The sequence below is a fragment of the Amblyomma americanum genome, chromosome 2 (genome assembly GCF_052857255.1).
Source record: "Amblyomma americanum isolate KBUSLIRL-KWMA chromosome 2, ASM5285725v1, whole genome shotgun sequence".
Lineage (NCBI taxonomy): Eukaryota > Metazoa > Arthropoda > Arachnida > Ixodida > Ixodidae > Amblyomma > Amblyomma americanum.
Genome location: NC_135498.1, coordinates 42,206,862 through 42,226,632, shown reverse-complemented (window position 1 = coordinate 42,226,632; position 19,771 = coordinate 42,206,862). Strand labels below are relative to the sequence as shown.

Below are 19,771 nucleotides of genomic sequence, written 5' to 3'. Positions count from 1 at the left end.
CGGCGTCCCTCATTGCCTGAGTCGTTTTGGGACGTTAAACCCTTATAGACCAAACCTAACTACTCCGTGTGAAATGCAATAATAACAGTGGAGACAGTGATGGATATAGTACACATCGGGATCCCATTTAAATTTTGCTTAGCATAATGTACGAGTAAATGGGTCTGGGATATGAAAATGTACGACGCTGGCAGACTTAGGAGGCTCGATGAATACCGCTGTGGGGACACAACGAATAGAGCTCTTTATAGCGCTTCTAGGCTTGCTGGCTTCCACAAAGCTACTCCACACGGGAAAGGCTGAAAACGCCCCAAGTTTAGCCTCATTTCTCAAAACAACCAAACGGACTTTTTTTCAAGGGCTGGGTTTAGCGCATGAAATCGCAGATGCAATCATCATCATCATCGTCATTGTTGTCACCATCCGTCTTACGTGCGCTGCAGTAGAGCGGTCTCTACCACTGACCTCCAACTACAGTCCTGCACTGCGCACGCCGGGGCCGCTCTATCCTGGCAAATATTCTAATCTCATTTCCCCACCTGACTCTCTGAAACTCTTAGCTTCGCTTTCCTTTCCTTCGAATCCACTACACTGCCCTTACCTTCCATCTGCTATATGTTCCCCGCAGTGCGTGTCCCGTGTAAGTCCATTTGCTCCTCTGGAAGTTAACAGTTCGATAAACCTACAAAGGCAGTACAGACCCTCGTGCCACTGCTAATTTATAACCGGCAGTCAATGCTCTTCTTTAACGCAAGCCTGATTCCCTTTCATAGAAAATTATTAGAATCGTTGCTACACTCTAAAGCACAAATACGCCTATGTGGGTGTTAAGAGGGAGTATGTCCTCCAGCACACTCCTTTTATAAAAGAGTGTGCTCTAGAGGACAGCTTACTCTCTTTTTACTCATTTCTCTTTAGAGTGTGGTATCTATACACTGTATTTGCCGCTTGAGTGCGTACGTCTTGGTGGCACCCACGCTCACGGCAACGACGTGTAACTGGATGAGGCACAAATGATTTTGTTGGAAACATTGCATGACTAATGCTCTCTCAAGTAAACAAGCTAGAAAAGGCGGCTCCGGCCGCTGTGAGTACGCGTCCCAACCAGTAAGAAAGCTCTTCAGAGCTCTACTACACGCTGTTCGTAGTCTGAAACGCGGCTCTAAACGCTGACGATCAGTGAAAAATGGGATTGGCCACGAGAAACAAGTTAGCAGTGACACCATGCTAAATGTAATCCCCGAAGTGCCGCAACAACTACCACATAACACATATAGTAAGGGCTCAGCAGGGTTAGGTGTCATTGCAATACGGAACAGGACTTAGCACAACGACTTCCTCCTGCAGAGTTGCCGGATCATATGCTCTGTTTGACGCCTTCCAGACTCCACGCACTTTTTTAAGCCGTTTTTTTTTCTCAAAATAAGGGAGTAGAATTGCAGACCTAAGTTTGAAGCGTACACAACTATTTCGCTTCACCCCGCAATCAAAAAGCGGAGCGAGCCGATACAAAGCACTGGCTCCAACACTACATAGGCGACGCGCGACCCTTGCCCTATACGATGAGCACTCCTTTCTCCATGGAGGCGACAAACTTGGTAGAGAAAAAAAAAAGAGTTCGGGACAACAACGCCGCCTGTGTAGGCGCGCCTAAATCCGCCTTCCAGTGCACAGTGGAGCACGACTGCCGCAATGCTGCCGACAAAGAATACCCAACACCGAGCTCACGTGCTTGAACGAGCAGGAGGCTAAGACCCGATCAAGGCTTACAGCATGTTACTGACGCATCGATGGCTGCCTCTCGCAACGTTGAGCACGGCTGAGACACGAGTACACAAGATGCATACGCAGGCGGTCGTAGTTGCACTCGATGTGCGCGTAGCAGGCAGTGATTGTTAAAAAGGAAAGCTACCGTCACTCTGGTAGCCATTTTACGTTGCTACACCTGTCTTCGAGAACTGAAAGAAAAAAAAATTGTCCTGAAGGCTTGTTCGATAAACACCAGTGTGTTAACGGAAGCCAACGGTAACCGAAACCTGGGAGCGTACGGGATTTTTTTTTATTTTTTAATATGTAATGTTCATTTTGGTGCTTTTCGGAGGTCGTGAGCTCAGATCCCACCGGCGGCATGTGGTTGTTCTTTCTTCTGCTTTATTATTAATTATCTTTCAAATAATTGCCCAATAATCTCCCATTGATTACCACACATTAAAAAAAGTAAAAATCCCCTATGCTCCCAGGTTTCGGTGACTGTTGGCTTCCGTCAAGTATCTCATTAACGAGCCCCTCTTTTGCCTTCACTTGTCAGCTCACTAATGTGTTAACGTGGCATAGCCGTCTGAAGCAACGAATGAATTTTTGTATGACCAGACCTGCCTACTAGAATGGCTGCATCTGTCGACGAAAACCTAAAGCTATGTACTTTATAATACAGACTGTTGCAACGCTAAACGCGCACTGTGTGAAAGCTGCTTGTTATGGAGGGAGAGGGGATGTCGCTAGTGCAGCAGACGACGCGGATTTATAATTCTGATCAATCAGAAAAGTACATCATCCAAACTTGGTATTGAAAAAACAAGACTGTCGTATTCTCTACGTCAAATTCCAGCGTGAATAAGTGAGCAGTTAAACCGAGAGAAGCATTTTACGGTGCGCGTTTAGCGCTGCAGCAGTCTACGGAGTGTTTCACCTAAGACTTTACGCAATTTCTAAAAATAGGCTTTCTGAGTTAGAAGGGCGCTTTTTGAGTTAGAAGCTAACAAGTGGTTTGTGCATGAATAGGCGTTTGCGCGCTTGGATGTTGTAGCCTTAATTCTGAAATGCCCAGGGCCTCATCAGGTTGCAAGACAAGCTAGAAAAGAACGTTGCATCGTGGTAAGTGATGTGGGTTAAACGAAAAAGTGTGTGGTTGATCGACAGAATCAATGTACTGACGCTCCGCTCTTTCATTATCTGTTCACTGCCATGCTGTTTCTTACCGAATTTCTCCGAAAGCAAGAAAAACCAAATTTCTGTTCCGTCCACGTAACCAGGAGCGAAGAATCGAGTACCCTAGCCACAATTCTTACGGCCGGTTTGCAGTGATATGCGGTGGAAGTGGTCATCTCTGGCGCCACTACAGACAAACAGCCGACAGCGCTACAACGCAGCCTCGAACCCTGCAGTTCCTGGAAAGCGTCGTGTCAACCTTCACGGCCAATTTCAACAGCGCTACCAATATCCCCAAGAACCTGTCCAGAAACATTCAGACGCTACACGCTTTCGCCGTCTCGCTCGTGCTTTTCCCCCTTTGCGGTGAATAAGGTTCTTCGTTCTGACTTTCGCGATCATCTGCGGGCTTGATGTGGGTGAGTGGGGGAGCTCAGTCCTTTCCCCGTCCCGGCACCAAGGGGCAGGCGAGCTTTCTCAGGGCGTAGAGGCAGGAGCGAGGCTGCCGCGCTCGTCAAGGCACCAGCGGTACGTCGACCAAGGGGTGCCAGCGCTCGAAGCGCTGGTCGGGAAAGCGCATCACGTCCGTCCAGTGCTGCAGCTGGTCCCGCTTGCAGTGCAGGCCCAGCTCGATGCCGCCTGGAAGGTGAGAGAGTGCGTGAGCGAGTGCCGCTTTTGCCAAAAGTAACCGAGCAGCCGCGACGGCGGCGGGAGCCGGCTCGGTGCAAAGCGGCGGCGCTGCGATCAGCGGCGATGGACGCTGCTCCCGGCTGCGAGTGCAAACTGCATGACATAAGTCTGCGCCCTCGCTCGCCTTCCTTAGATGATAAGAGGTAAGCCGGTAGCGCGTGCAGCCAACGATTTCGCTCCGCCGGAGACCGCAACGCCGCCGCTCAGCGCCGAGCCTGCTCCAGCCGTCGACGCGCGGCCACTCGGTTACTTTTGGCAAATACGGTACATGCGCACATAGAATTTCTTAATATTGACTAGAGGGAAAGCTGGCGCCCCGTCTATGGGAGTTTGCATGGAGCTTCCTCGAGACCACCTGAGCCACCAGGGGCGCTCTAAGCATCATGGGGCGGAGAGCTACCGACTGCAGAACCACAAGTTTTGGCCAAAGAATAATGAAAAAACAAACGTTGTTCGATAAACAATAATGTCAGCATTCAATATCCTTCTATAAATTGCAACAAACGAGCAGAAAAGCATGTAAATGTAAAGTTTGCCCAAATTAAGCGATGGCTGACTCTCCTATTGGCCAGGTATTGCAGACAACAAAAGCCAACATTTCGCGCTTAACAAACGCACTTTTAAAAATAAATATGTTTGCAGAAAAAATGTCGCTTTAACACTTTAAAAGGTTTTTTAATCGCACTTCGCAAACCAAAAACCTTTTATTGGCGTCGTGTGCTGTTGCGTTTTCGCTCCTATGGCTTTTGCGCACTGCGTTTGCGCGCCAAATTCGTCTGCGTCGTGGACGGAACGGGACATCTCAGTAACGCCACTCTCTGTTCCTGAAAAAAAAAAACCGACTGTCCCGCACCAAGTAGCTCATCGCCCATGGTGGCTCAGGTGCAGCGTTGCCAGATTTCCCTCTAGTTAATAGTAAGAAACTCTATGCACGCGCAGCTTTCCTGGACATTCAGTAATCAGCGTCATCTGTCGGCGGCCAGTAGCCAACACGGCGTAACTGAATGTGGACAGATTAAATTTGTAATTTTCAAAAACTAGAGTCCCGAGAGGTTCTGCGCAAACATGGTGATATCTTGGCCAACTCTTCCCCCTGGCTTCAAAATCTGACTTTTAAAACGCTTTCCGCGTTCACACCAAATATTTCCGATGCCATAGAAAATAAATGGGGTCTACAAACATTAGAAATTTCTGCGGTGATTTTCAGTGTTCAGTGCCACATGGCATGTGGAGGAAGCCGTGCAGACTTGGCTTCACTAGGGCTCTGCGGGTCACCGACGAGCCCTGGCGGAGCAGGTGCTATAATTTGTGTTGTGTTGGGTTTTATGGGACATAGACAACTATGATCATCATGCGCCAAGCTCCATGTACTCCTTCTGGCAAGATTTGTGTTTTTTACTCCAAAAAAGTACTTCGCGAACAGCCCACCGAGCTCGGCAAAGGCAAATGATAGGGTTAGCGTCAAGAGACAGGAAGAGAGCTTAGTGAGTTAGGCAACAAATGCGAGGGAGTGATATCCTATAGCAAATACCAGTAACTGGAAATGCACATACATGGGCAGACCATGTGATGTGATGGGAAGATTACCGGTAGTAACCTTCCATTATAGCGCGTTCTTTCGGGGCACTGTGCACACTCGTAGGCCAGAAAAGCGTACAGCTTTTGACAGAGTGTGTCACTCATAGCAGATTCCGTAGTGATACCAGCTGAATGACTACGGTGAGTAGCATGTCTGCAAGAGGTGGCAAGCACAGTTTGGAGGTGCATGATGATAAAAGTCTGGATTGAATGGACTGAAGCATCGATTACTGGGTGTTTAAGCTCACACATTAAGAAGCGAAAAATTGGCAGTGGCTTAGCTCGGCTATGCCAGGATATACGTAGCGAAAGCTAAGGCATATAGCTTGGTTAGCCTTGGTTATCTTGATTGCAAGTCCAGGTTAGCCTGGTTGTCTGGCTATTTGTTGTCACGTGGTTCGTCACGCGATTCGTCACGTGACCAGTCACGTGGTTGGTCACGTGGTGCGGTGCGACCACGGTGGGAATGCGAGCACGGCGAAATTGCGAGTTCATGAGCAATGTAGCTTTCGCTACAAAAACCTATTAAGTGCCCACTAACACCCTTGAAAACCGTATACAGAAGTGGAATAGGTCTCTTACAACAGTACTATGTGTTTCTAAAACGGGGTAATAACAGAAACCCTCCGCACACTTTTATTCACGTGACTTTGGTCTCGTACGTAATCGTGTAGCGTACGGTTCACGAAAAAGGCGTTCGGCGTTTTATTCATGCAACGAAAGCCTTATTAGAGAGTTTTAGTTTAACGTACGTAGAGGGTTCACGTACGCAAACGTGAGAAGTCTACGTAGCCTGCACGCAGGTGGTTTGAAACCCTTATAGTTACACGTACGCGAAACACGCCGCGCGTTACGCCTAGCGCCATCTACTAAGAAACACAGACACTGGTTGTAATCTAAATCATCCAAGACAAATCTTTAAGCCAAGCCATTCATAGCGAGATGGTTGCTATGACGACGACCAACGCTACTTCGTCAGGCTTAACAGCTGAAAAATCGCCCTTATATCTGAAAAACAAAAATTTGTCGCTTGAAACTTTGTGCGAGGGTAAGAATGAGCAAATCGATGGCGAATGCAGCAGTTTAGAACACGATATCGCATCGAGGGATTAGCGACGAAGCTGTTATCGCTGTGAAGCGGGCGGGCAGGGCGCTGCCATGTTTGTCAACGCTACGTACGCAAGCTACGCAAAGACCGTAACGTAAGAATCCGAATCTCACGTACGTACGTGAGACCCGCGCATACCCTTTTCGTTCTGCGCATGCGCACTGGTCACCCGTAAGAGCTCTACGTACGTGAAGCCTCTACGTACGTGAAACTAAAACTCTCTATTAATAGTTCTCTCAGCGCCGTGCTCCGCCTACAGAGATAACGCCTGCGGCACAAAAGTCACTAGCGATTTCATCTGAAACATGCACAAAACGATTGGTGTTATCGCGTGATGTCAGAGTTCGAGTAATGAGCGCAGCTAGCAGCTTGGTACAGTTCATAGGGCGCACAATACCGCTTCTCTCTAAGGCCACATCCGCCTACGCTCACCCAGGTATTCGTCCGGTTTCCCGCTGTCCTTGTCCCAAGCCGTGATTTGCAGGAAGTGCTTCGTGAGGTCTCCGTTCGGCTGCAGGCCTAGGGCAAGCTCCTGCGCATCGGTTGGAAACATGCCAGCATCGATCATCACTGCGATAGGCAACACAGCATCCCTGCCTCGGATCGACACGAAAAAGAACAGAGCCATAATGCTAAGCGTTGGTTCGAGCAATGCATGCACATCAGCGTATTATGTCCAAGTTTACATACAGAACTGAGTAGCGCGGGAGCCATTGCCGATAACGCCAGAAAGAAGGCATATCTTCGAATAAAGGCGCGAACCAAAAATGAACAATTACCAACTAGCCCAACAAGAAGTTCTAAATTTATATAGATTTATGAAAGTTTTCATTGAACAGCCCAAAGCAAAGATGTATTTTGGATTTTCGTGGACTGGCTTTCATTAAACTAGTATACTAATTATTTAATAATTTTAGATTGGAGGAAATTTTTCGAAAAGTAGACGAAAAGAACCGCATGCCGCCAGTGGTACCCGAAACCACGACTAGTATCGTAACGAATCCCTCGTCTCCGTACATTTCCTCTGACGGAACAAGGCGTAGATTGGGCTTAACTTCCAGGCTCACATTGCTAATGAAATAAACTTCCACATTACCTTTGTATAGCTGCTTGTCGGCGTAGCGTCTCGGCTGCCTCTTTACACTTGATAACGCCGCTAGGCAGTCCCCAATAACGCACGGACTTTGCATTAACGATTTATACATTGTCCTTACGGCGCGGTTCAGGTGTCCAACGATACATGAGACAGATACTGCGTCATTTTCTTTCCCCCAAAACCAGTTATTATTATTATTATTATTATTATTATTATTATTATTATTATTATTATTATTATTATTATTATTATTATTATTATTATTATTATTATTATTATTATTATTATACATTGTCGGCAAATGGGGACTGCATAAGCAAGTACTCATGTGAGGCCCATTACGTAGTCTAAAAAAAAGCATTCTCCCATCGTGGGGAAGCTTCTCTCACCTCGTTATACTCCGGGTCAGTTGTCTTTTTCTTCGCGGACGTCTTCCAGCCAGGGTGACCGCTATCGGGCTTGAGGTTTCTGCGTGTTATGGCACAACAAAAAGCGTTCCCTCTCTCATATCATAGTACTATTTAGTGACGTAAATACATATTTGCCGATTAAATTACACATCTATTGGCCCCCTATTAGCTGCATATAAAACAAGAACGCCTGACCGCGATCAGCGCCGACTACCCCATAGCGAATCCTCAACGAATCTGACACTGCGCTCACGTCGACTGCGTCTGCGTCTTTCAATACTTCCAGTCTATGCGCATGCGCTCTCACCGCTTTTTCTGCTCTATCCGTCACGGTGATAATGAAAAAGAAAAACAAAACGAAGATCACACGCCTACATGATCCTGTTCACATTCAACACTAACTATGAAATTCAGAGAGTAACTATCCCCACACTTTTCGTTCCGCTATAAAAAGGAACGATCAGAAGGTCACTTGGGACAACGATCACGTGACTTGGTCTTCTTGCGTTGGTGCTGGAAGCAACTAATTGAAGTGATTCCCTGCACTGCGGTGACAGCTATAACGGAGGAGGAGTACAGCCGAGAGGAGTGGAAGTTTACGCACGGAACGGCTAACAAATCGTTCGGTGCCGTGGGATAAAAAAAAATAATAATGTCCACAAAGAAATGCTCGCTGAGTCCACATTGTTTCCGCATCAAGATCGATAAACGCCATTCAATTCAGCGGGAGAACTCCTACCGTTTATTTGAGTTGGTGTAGTGCGCGCCTTCTTCCACCTAGTGACGTCATGGAGTGAGCACTACGGCCTTCTAGTCTAGTCGGTGTTGCGTAGAGCCGTCGAGGTGTGTGTGCGTGCGTTGTGTCTGCTTGTATTTTATGTTATCATTTCGCACGCTTTGAAGTATATGCGTCCGCAGTCACATGAAAGGCAAGAAAGAGAAAGTTTGGCCCGTTTTCGACGTCCTCTGAGCTTCTGTACCCTTTTGTTTCAAGGTGTTCGCCACAATGATAATAAGTACGCGCAATCTCATGAAAAGCGAGAAACTATGTTTGGCATGTTTTGGACGCGCTCTCAACTTGTGTACCCTTTTGTTTGGCGGAGTTTACCAGAATGAACGACAGTTCAGCGTAGATAAAAAAAAAAATCTTCACGTTGAGTTCTCTGTTTTTAAACGGTCCCGAGAGCTGTCGACGTGTTTGATTTAAAACCTGTGACGGCAGACAATAATTGAAAGGCGCGATAACCAGAAGGCGGGCCAAGCGCATCCACTGCGTATATAATTTGTGAACAGCGTCCAAGAGGCCGCCAGGCACTGTTTCCCACCATTTCTCGCCGAGTCACTCTCAAACGCTTCCTTTCTTCATTTATTTATCTCTTTCTTTCACTATTTACTGGCGGCAAGAAGGTGAGAAGGCGGCCGAATGCGTCGCTAAGGCCGAGGAGAAGCAGGTGAGCGCTGCGCACAGTAAAGCAGCGAAAGCTGCGTGGGACGCTGATCGCGCTCCCCAGCACGAAAAGGACATGGTTTACGCAAAAAAGCGTACAGGCGCTAAAAGACGAAGACAAGGACACTCAAGACAGGACAGGCACACTCAAAAGGACAAACGGCTGAACGTGCCGGCATGTAAAGAACCAAAAGCTATGATGGACGCCGAGCGCACTGGCCAGCAGGAAGAGATGAGACTGGCGGCAGCGGCTGCTCAAGACGCGAAAGCAACCAGTGAGATCAAGCGTAGCGTGATGCCCAACTCGAAGAACAGAGGCGGATGAAGGCGGCGGCGAACTCAGCACCCACATGTAACCACGGGCTTGCTGATATCCGTATGCTGCTACCGCCATCTATGAGTCATCGAGGAAAGCGCCATTCCTTTTTTTGCGACGCATTTCACACTTGCACCTTCTTTTGACGAAGATATAAACTGCAAATTCTTATTGCTACAGGTACGGTACGATGCGGAGTCTCGCAAATGATACGCATGATGAACAACCGCCCCCTTACAGCCTGACGAAGGGTGCCGTGGGCGTACGGTCCCTCCGCAGAAGACGCACGCATCGCACGAGGCCCACGATGAGCTGGCCGCGCCCGCTGGCGTGCATCAGGGACACCAGCACCCGGGGACTGTCGGCGCTCAGCGGACAGCCTTCGTCGCGACCCTGCGCACACATGGGAACGCGACGCCCATTTACAAGTCGTGGCTGGTAGAGCACACGTCTGCAGCGCCACCAAGGCCAGCGGCAAGGCGGCACATGTCTAGGAGTAACAAATGCCCGCGCACCCATCTGCTCCAAGGAGCTGTCCTGGGTTGCTGTGTTCTGCCAGAATGTTTCGCAGAGAATGTCGAAAAAAAAAAAGGATGCATTTGGCATAGCAGGGAATTAACTGTATGTTGAAAAATAATATTACCCAGTGGGACCAGATAATGTTCTTGAGCCTTCGCAGCATATGGTGGAGCAAGATAGCTGTCAGACATTGTGACCCAGATGTACGCTCTGTGTGCATTAACCTTGTAGGAAGTGTATGCGAGCCTATGGAGTTCTGAAAGCAGCATGGCTGTGACTTATAGGTGTTTAGTCTGATGCAGCAGTTCGTGACATTTAAAGTGTATATATTAGGCGCGGTTGTGGTCAAAGTACATCACAATTCTTTGAATTACTTCTGTGCGTTTACCAAGTGAGGCAAAAATGAAAGAAAGCTCCACGAAGTTGTACTACACGGGGTGTTTCAAATTATTCAATTGCGACTTTTCTGTGAAAGCCGTGAAAGATACGTCATCATGATCTCTGCAGGTTAATTTTACTCTAAGGCGGATATTATTTACTTGATAGAGTGGAACGTAAAGATTTTACTAGATTAAGTAATCAACTTTTTAGATTTTTTTCTGATTTAAGGTTATATGCGAAATTGAAGATTGTCATAATCGAAGGTGAGACCAGCATTTTTCGAAATTAAGAATCTGTATCGGGTCCGAAGACTGAATGTGAAAAAAAAGGCTTTCGAAACTCAAGTCGGCTTTCCCACACTACACAGTGATAAAATGGCGCGGCTTGAATCAAATTCAGGCGAAATTTATGCACTTTATGAGCTAGAAGATGTTAACGTGATTACCGTGACAATACCGCCAGCAGCGACGCGATTTTATGAATATGCAATGAGGGAAAGTCAATTTAAAGAGCTATCAAAAGCGTATTTTATACGTTCAGTGTCTCGAAACGCGATGCTAATTCAGAAATTTTATAAACAATGTTTGCCTTCGGTGTCAAATGCCTTCGATTTCACACTATGACGTTGTGCACCAAACCAGAAAGTTAAAAAAATTTAAAGTCAGTTTCAATTAATTATTTATCCCTTCATTGCCCTCTATTTCTTAAACAATGTCCGCCATGCCGTACAATAAACCTACACAGACCGCACTGACGTGTCTTTAACGCCTTTTTAAAGAGAAATCCGTACTGGATAATTTTCATCTTATTATGGCTGTATAGCTTGCTGCCTCAGTAACGCAAGTGTTTGGCGTTATTAATGCGTTGCCATTAGAAGTGTGTGTGCGAGCGGGAATGGCGACCGCCGTCTGTCGGTAGCCAGTGGCAGGCCGCAATCTGCCCACCGGGCTACGAACGAACTTAGTATTCTACTTCGAATATAACAAACCTTAGTATGCCACCTCAGATGTAAAGACCTTTCGTGTGTTAACATCGGACATAACGAACCTTATTATGCCATTTCGGATATAATACTCTTTGGTGTGCTAACGTGGGATATACAGTAGTGGGGGACTCCGTAATAATTTAGATCACCAGGAGATCTTTAAACGCCAGCACAGCTTGCTTAAGTCCGGGTGTGGACTGGTCCACTCGCCTGCCTGCTCCCGTCCAGGGCTGCGTTGAGCCAGCACATCTGGTTGGGCGTGAGGAGAGACAGCGGCACCGTGGTGGAGCCGAGGGGACACGTGCCGAACCGGTACTCGTCCAGGACGGTGAGCCTGCAACCCGCACGCACGCGGTGCTGATATACATTCGTGTCTCAATTCTCTCCTTTCACGCACGACACCAGCACCGCACCGAAAGGTATTCACACAACTGGGGGAAATTATGGTCACAAATCCTGATGCCATTTGATCATTCAGGCTGATCGGATCATCCCGAACGCACCGCCATTTTAAATTTTTCTGATATTGAAGTGCACTGCCTAAGACCGCGGTTGCTGTTTTGCACGAGCGTTCAGGCGGGTGCGTTTTAATACGATGGCATTAAAAATCCCATCGGGCCAAAATGTGTCGTCGGTTGTAATATTCGCCCATTGGCTGGAGGGAAGCGACGACGCCAGACCGGAGCATTCCCATTGGCTGGAGGTAACTGGCGTCACCAGACGGGAGAATACGATTGGGTGGAGGGATGTGACGTCACCAGACAGGAAGCGACGTCACGTTTGGCAAAGACACCAACAACTGCTAATGCTATCGCATTGCGAACACGTAATGGAATTGGGCTTCCTTGTTAATTTTTTTCCCCATTAAAAGCCTCTTGAGTGAATCCTCTTGTACTAGATGTAATCAGAGCATGACTCGTGGCGTTATCGGTGAGGGAAAGCCATAGTATAAATACTGAAGAGACAAATTTTGGATGGTGAACTAGCTGCTGTTGTTAGAGCCACCTGTTTGATCCTGCCTGCTAATCTCAACAAACGCTAATGGCATGGAGCGCCTAGCAAAGAAGTATTAACACCAACTCCTGGCCATGTGGACTAGCGGCGGTGGCGTTTGGGTGCAAAGTGCGAGGTCATGAGTTCGATTCCAGGCTTCGTTGGCAGCATTTCAATGGGGCAAGATTCAGACACGCAATAGTACACTGAAGGCCTAATACGGCTGAAAAACCCCGGGAATTCGCATAAAATCAGGCATCCCTTCACTACAAGGTTCTACGGTGTTTATTTAGCACGCCAAAGTTGATAATTACAAAGTAAGCAAACACAAGAAAAACCGATACCTTAGCCGCCGCTGTGGCTCAGTGGTTATGGCGCTCGGCTGCTGACCCGAAATACGTGGGTTCGATAGCGGACGCGATGGTCGCATTTGGACGCAGGCGAAATGCTAGAGGCCCGTGTACAGTGCGATGCCAGTGCGCGCTAAAGAACCCCAGGCGGCCAAAAGTACCCGGAGCCCTCCACTACGGCGTTCCTCATCGCCTCAGTCGCTTTGGAAACTTAATAAACCCAATAAACTGAAACCAAACCAAAACCGACAACGTTTTCTGTAACTAGTTCGCTCGCTATGCTCCATACATGGGCCGGTGCTGTCTTTCGCCGAAGTTTTCTCCTCTTCTGCGTATTACGAGCACGTAAACGACCTGAAGCCGGCACGAAGCGCTGGGTTCTAACAATTTTTGTTTGTCCAAATCAAGATTACCAAAGAGACAACGCTCCTTCTGTATTGCGTCTGAATGACCTGGTCAGGAAAGTTTGAACTGGTGGCGATCAGTAAACAATCGCAACAACTAGGAATGTATGAGGAGTACAGTCACGGAGATGCATAAACAAGGGCGAGAAGAAAGCAGTCGATATTCGCCTTTCGCCTGCATGTTTCGGTTTTTTTGTTTTTGCTCGTGCGTCGCCCTTTCGCACGAAAATATAATCAATGCATTCAAACTCACTGCCCCAAGCAGTGAATAGTCACTGTTCCGGAGTGAATGAAAATGCATCTCTGTCTTTCACGGAGTTTTAAAAAAAGCACATCAGGTCATCTGGCGCGCATTTATTTGAATAAATAAGTGCCCTAAGGGGAAACGGTGAAAGGTCACGGGTAAAGAAATGTTTAACTTATGGCTGCAAATGCTGTTGTGTGCTTTCATAGCAATCTCCGATTCGAAAAGTACAAATCTTGCTCAGGTCTGAGGAGGATATCTAAGGCACAGATGGCATTCGAGGCTACTATTGCACGCAATCCTGTTTTCGTCGTAGGAGATGCTCGCGCACGTACTTGAGCTTTCTTTCGTCGATGGCGCTGTCCGCGTGAAACACGAGCGTCTCGTTGAATTCGGGGTTCACTGTTTTGTGCAGAGTCTTCGTTTGCTTCGTGTCGCCCTGCAAGCAAATTTATTGGTGTTTTATACTTTTGTTTGATTTTATGGGGATTGCACTCAATTCTTTTCGCGAACAGTAAACTAGTCGAAAGCGTTTCGTGTAGAGATTACGATTTTAAATTCTTGGGCGTGAAAGCACAATAGATTTTATTTCTGATTAACTTCAGTATTAAGGGATTGTGTAAAAAGTAGTAGAAAACTTCAAACATAGCAATACGATGCGAAATCAAAAATTAAAAGTCATTTACGCCTTACGCATCAGTGGAGCCGTGTTAATCTATCCTTACACTCTAAACAGAAAGGAATAAAAATGGAGTAAGCTCTTCACTATTTTCACTCCGTTTAAGAAAGAAAAAAGACACCAGAGGACAGATTACTCTCCTTTTTCTCTCATATAGGCGTAGTTTTGTTCAGGGTTATAGTATATGCAAACGAAATCATGCGCATGCAGGAGACAGCCACGTACCACAACTGCGCTAAAGTTATCTGGGGCAGGTGAGTGGAGAGGGCTTAAAACATGGGATGGTTGTATGTTTGCTACCTTTTTGAAGCTCGGCAAGAGCTGTACCCTGACGAAAGGGTCCGAGAAGCCGCTGTAGTCTGTGCCGTAAAGCTCCTGCAAAACAGCGGAGGAGGAGAAGGAGGAGAAAAATAACTTTAGTGGAGACCAGTGCTAAGTACTCGTGATATGTTGTGGTGTCTGCGCGGCAGGCTATCTTCACCACCAGAAGGAATCAATCTTCTGTTGTGTACCGCTGCAGTTAGAAGCGTACGCGATGCATCGGTACTTTCAGACCAAAACCCGGTTTATTGTTTCGAGACCCAACTTTACTACATTAAAAACTCTCTTCCTTCTCCCCTCTAACTCCTTTTTCACAGAGTAAGTTTTTCACTCCCTGACTCCGTTTCTGTGAGGAGTATTTTTTTTTCTTTTGCCTTCAGACGAAGAGGTAGCAGCAATCGCTTTATCGCTTTGAAGTGGGAGCTCATATAAGAGGAAACGAATGGGGCCATAATTATCGTCGTTTCTCTCTCGTCGGTGCGAAAGTCAAATTTTGGTAAGTTCCTTTGTAAAATCATACAGCGGGCCTCACAAGTCCGCGGAACGCGGAAGCCGCCAAACAGCTGAATCTTCCTGCCGCCTTTGGGGGTGCACTGTACAAGTCGCGGAGAGAAGTGCTGACCGCAGGCTTCAGTTCGCGGCTGCCAGCTTTGCAGCTCAACACCGTCCCTTGGCTCCACCATGGTTTGTACGCGGACGACATCACAATGTGGCGGCGCTATACGGCGGCTATAGAAGTGCACCCCAGCTCAACAACATACTGCAAGCGGGCATCGACATCGTGCATGCATGCGCTACCATGAAGGGACTATCTTGCTCCCCCGTGAAGTCCAACTCATCGCGATCAAGCCCTCCCCTCCTCGACCTCCTCCCCCACCCCCCACCCCGCCCCACAGCTGGTGAAGGGAAGGCCCGTGAATCTACGAAAGAACCACTTCCCGCACGCCCTCAATATACACATCGGTAACTAATCGACTCCTGCGGTGGACCACATCATATTAGGCCTCATCTTCCAAAACAGTCGTCATAACGCAGTCACTCTTCAGAAGCTCTCAGCTTCCACCCATCAAACTGTCCGCCTTATCAAGAGGATCTCAAATACGCAGAGGGGCATTAAAGAACACGATCTGTTGCGACTGATTCAAGGCTTTGTCCTCAGCCACATTGCAGACATTGCCCTGTGCACCCATATGTACGCAGCCGAGAGGATAAAGCTGGACCGTCTCTTAAGAGGCGCAGCAATACGAGCACTCAGGCTACCTCCGCACATACCCCCAACCCGGCTCTTGGCCTTGGGTGTCCACAACACCATCGATGAAGTATAGTGGAAGGCCACCTATTCTCGCAAACCCTCCGGGCTCTCCTGTACGCCAGCGGACAGAGCACACACTCAATAATTTGGGTCTCCCGCTAGGTCCACCACCAAATCCCAGATTTGCGGTTCCCAGAAAGATTCAGAGAAAACTAGTCATTCCTCTTATACCCAAAGATATGCATCCGGAGTATCACCAAAAAAAGGACTGCAAGATGTCAGTCTACATCAGTGTCATCACTCTGATCCCGAGGTCGTCTACACAAACGCTGCAGAACACTATCACAAGGCAGCCATGACTGCAGTCGTCACAGACGAATACGGGGCAGTTAAGAACAGCTGCTCCATAATAGGCACCATCCCCGAAGAATCAGATGAGGGGCCATCGCCCTAGCTATTGCTGCAGCCGACGTCCGCACATTTGTCAGCGATAGTAAGACAGCCGTCCGCATCTCCGCCTGGCGGCCGTATCTTCCCAAGTACACATTGCATTCTTAAAGGTGACCCAGTACCACCATCTAAAATCACCTCAATCTGGACTCCAGCTCACTCTGGATTCCCAGGCAATCTAGCTGCTCACACATCAGCCTTGATCAGGCCTCCCGGGCAAGGGGAATTACTGGCCGAGAGATCGCGTTTCGATCCAGGGGTATATAGTCCCCAAACTTTCCAAGAAATTACATCAGCATACCGACTGTCGCAGACCCTCTATCCGCCCGCACACAAGTCGCAGACCAAGACTCAAGCGAACGCGTGGAGAGGGCTGCCGACAAACACCTACCCGCACCTGCTTCTACTCTCCATAATACACCCAGATAGATACACACCAGCATGCTAATTCTCTCACAGCCAGCCACACTACCGCGCTCCGTTTGAGAATGTCAACACCTACCCTTCACACACCCAACAGACACCACACCCGAACATATAATAGGTTGGGGCAACCTAGAAAGATTGAAAAATAATAAGCCGCCACCCACCACAACCGAACAGTGGGAGGCACTGTTGCGCAGCTCGGAAGCCGCAGCTCAAGAGAGGATGGTCACTACGGAGGCCGCCGCGGCGCAAGGGTTTTGCGGCCGTCTTATTTCCGGACCCTCCCAAAAATCTCTCATATTTGCCTATCTACCTACATGCTGCCTACCTACCTGCATGCTTCGCGGGTTCCGTGCTCTACAAACTACTGCGGGCACCTATACATTCAGGGCCAAGCAGGTCAAAGATATCAAGACAAGCAATTGCGCATGTGCTCTGTTCACCCCTCTTGCCTGCCCAAAAATTTTCTCTTCCTTTTTTGATAATTTCCCTTTCCCAATGATTGTGCTCTCCTGTTTCAACGGGACAAAGCTGCCATCACAATTCAAATTTTTCTTGTTTTTTTATACCAATTTCTCTGAGCAACACACTCGAACCTCGTTATAATGAAACTGTTTATAACTAAATAATGAATATAACGAAGTAAGGACGATTACCCTTGGAAGCTCGGTCAACACGGGCTCTAACGAAGCTACGGCTATAACGAAGTAATCGCCTGGCCTCTTCAGTTTGGTTGTAACGAGGTTCAACTGTAAATGTATTTCCGCCGTATCCTTCACGTTTCTCTGTTTCTCTTGCGCGTGGCTCGGCTCTCCGGAGGTCCTGCTTCGCAGCAATTGCTGCAGGTGACGGCGTAAGTCCGATCTCATTGCAAAGAAATCCTTCGGTTCATTTTACATTGGCTTAAACTTTCGGGAACACGCCTAATTCGATGCGAAGCTCCTCGTATAAGCGATAGAGATTTACACAATTATCCTATTGTGTGCCTCATGAAACTACGTCTTTTGCTCCCCATGGTGTATGAGCATATGACATCAACGAGCGCCAAATGGCTTATGGAATGATCGGACAATCGAATTAAATAAAATCAAAGTTCATTCATGTCTCGAAGTATACATTAGAGAGAAGCGAAATCAAAATCTTCTCTTCGTGCAGGTGTAGGAGTTCTAACCCTCGCACAAATGAGCAGAGACCCAAAGCAAAGAGTCAATACAGTCACAAAAACGTGTAAGAAAAACAATACCTCTATGAGAACCTGGAACTGACGCAGTGACGTATAAACATGAATGAAACAAAGACACTTAAAATATCGGATTAGACAAACCAATGGAAAAGTAAATGAGACATTTTAAATTAAATGCACGCAAGAGTGAAATATGAAATCAAGAGCACTTCTCAAGCTGCAGCCGAATTGCGCCTCCGAAAAGACATGATACGGAACCGTTTCCATCTATTTGAGCTGAAAGGAATACTTTGGCGGAGCGCGAAAATGAACCGTAATGAGCGGTGCATTTGAGAACGCGTCACGGCTCACAAATGTGAATAGAGAAAGTGTAGGCGCTCCCACGCAGCGACGTCAGCGTTATTCTGGTAGGCTTCTTAAATCAAGGCCGGTCATCTGAAATATGGATTCGGAGATTACCGGATCCCCTTTTAGTCAGCGGAGTGTAACAAAAGCCTTTTTTTCTCTTCGTTCTAATATAAACCTGTAGAGGTTCTATTTTTCCTCCTCATAACGAACTACCGCTAGACCGCTATCAATAGCTCTGTTTTAGGGAGACAAACACGGAGTCCGAATCGTAGATCTCTCTGAAGATCTTATTTTTGCACGGTAGCAATAACTGAGTGGAGCCAGAATAGCGAATGGCTGCAATGTGAAATTTGAAAAGCCTGTTTTTCTCTCTACTGGTTGATTTTTGTTTCTGCATTTGCCTTATCTTATTCCGCCCACCGTGCTTTGACCCGGTGTCTTCAGCATCTCATAAACGGGGAAAAAAATGAATGTTTAGTAGGTGTGGTTCGCCTTGCTTTTGTGTGTGTGTGTGTGTGTGTGTGTGTGTGTGTGTGTGTGTGTGTGTGTGTGTGTGTGTGTGTGTGTGTGTGTGTGTGTGTGTGTGTGTGTGTGTGTGTGTGTGTGTGTGTGTGTGTGTGTGTGTGTGTGTGTGTGAAGGAATTGGTGAACGAGAATATCTAGTAATAGGACTAGTTCGTTTACTGTGTATTGTTAATACTGGTGGCCTCAGCATGAATCTTTAATTTCTATGTACCTTTTCGCAAAAAAAAAAAGATTTCGGTCAGTTCTGCAATCAATTTGAAAATCTCTTACGGTTATTATACGCGCAGTGTAAAACTACTAGAAAGCAGAGGAAAAAGTTACGCATGATTTAACTACGGTTATACCCAAAGGTCGAGCGATAGCATTTTGGCAATGACCCGTGCCAAATTTGGAGGTGGTCATCGTGTGGGACACGCTCAATTATGGTTGGACATCGCTGTTGGTCCAAATCGGCCAAGGTCAAATTTCTGGGGTAACCTGGGCCAAGTTTCTGGAGATGCCCCAGCCAAATCTGGAGGTCGCCATCGTGTGGAGCACGGTCAATTATGGTTGGTCATCGATTTCGCTCCAAATCGGCCGAGGTCAATCTGTCAGTCCATCTGTTGCTATGCTGTGCTTCTAAAGGTTAAAGCAAGGTCAAATCAGGCGCGTAATGGTGACCGACTTTTGTGTTGAGTAGAGCTACCGCTCTAAAAGTATGCCTGTGAGTCGTGACTCATGCTTACGTAATAATGAAATGTTAGACGTGCAAACTACGTTCCCTTTCATGATGGAGCTACCGTTAGTCGCACTGAAACTGCTTCGGCGGACGGGTCTTAAATTTTACGGGGGGGGGGGGGGGGAATCTGCGAGTACCTATGATCCCGCACTTTAAAAAAATAGCAGTGGTTTAGCGCTTGTTATACCTAGTGATACGAGCGAAAGCTCTGATTGATTGATTGATTGATTGGATGGTTGGTTGGTTGATTAATTGGTTAGTTGATTGGTTGATTGATTGATTTATTGAAAACTTTATTGTTCCACCACTGTAGGAGGCCCCCTACTCCCCGTCCTCGGCACGCAGGCTCAGCGGACGGGGTTCGCGGCCTCCGCGACTAAAGACATCGGCCGCCAGGCGGATTGCTCGTAGCCGCTGCGA

General features: G+C 47.4%; 1 protein-coding gene across 1 annotated transcript in view; it reads right to left on the bottom strand.

Moving 5' to 3' along the window:
• Positions 1–2,916: 2,916 nt before the first annotated feature.
• Positions 2,917–19,771, bottom strand: part of Rph (Rabphilin) — a 101,221-nt gene continuing 84,366 nt past the window's right edge. Inside the window, exons 12-18 of the mRNA XM_077654056.1 lie at positions 14,429–14,503; positions 13,785–13,888; positions 11,669–11,792; positions 9,812–9,966; positions 7,790–7,868; positions 6,737–6,836; positions 2,917–3,567 (exon numbers count right to left, since the gene is read on the bottom strand). Of these exons, the coding sequence (XP_077510182.1) occupies positions 3,443–3,567; positions 6,737–6,836; positions 7,790–7,868; positions 9,812–9,966; positions 11,669–11,792; positions 13,785–13,888; positions 14,429–14,503 (762 nt within the window). The 3' untranslated portion in view covers positions 2,917–3,442. The remainder of the gene's footprint in view (positions 3,568–6,736; positions 6,837–7,789; positions 7,869–9,811; positions 9,967–11,668; positions 11,793–13,784; positions 13,889–14,428; positions 14,504–19,771) is intronic.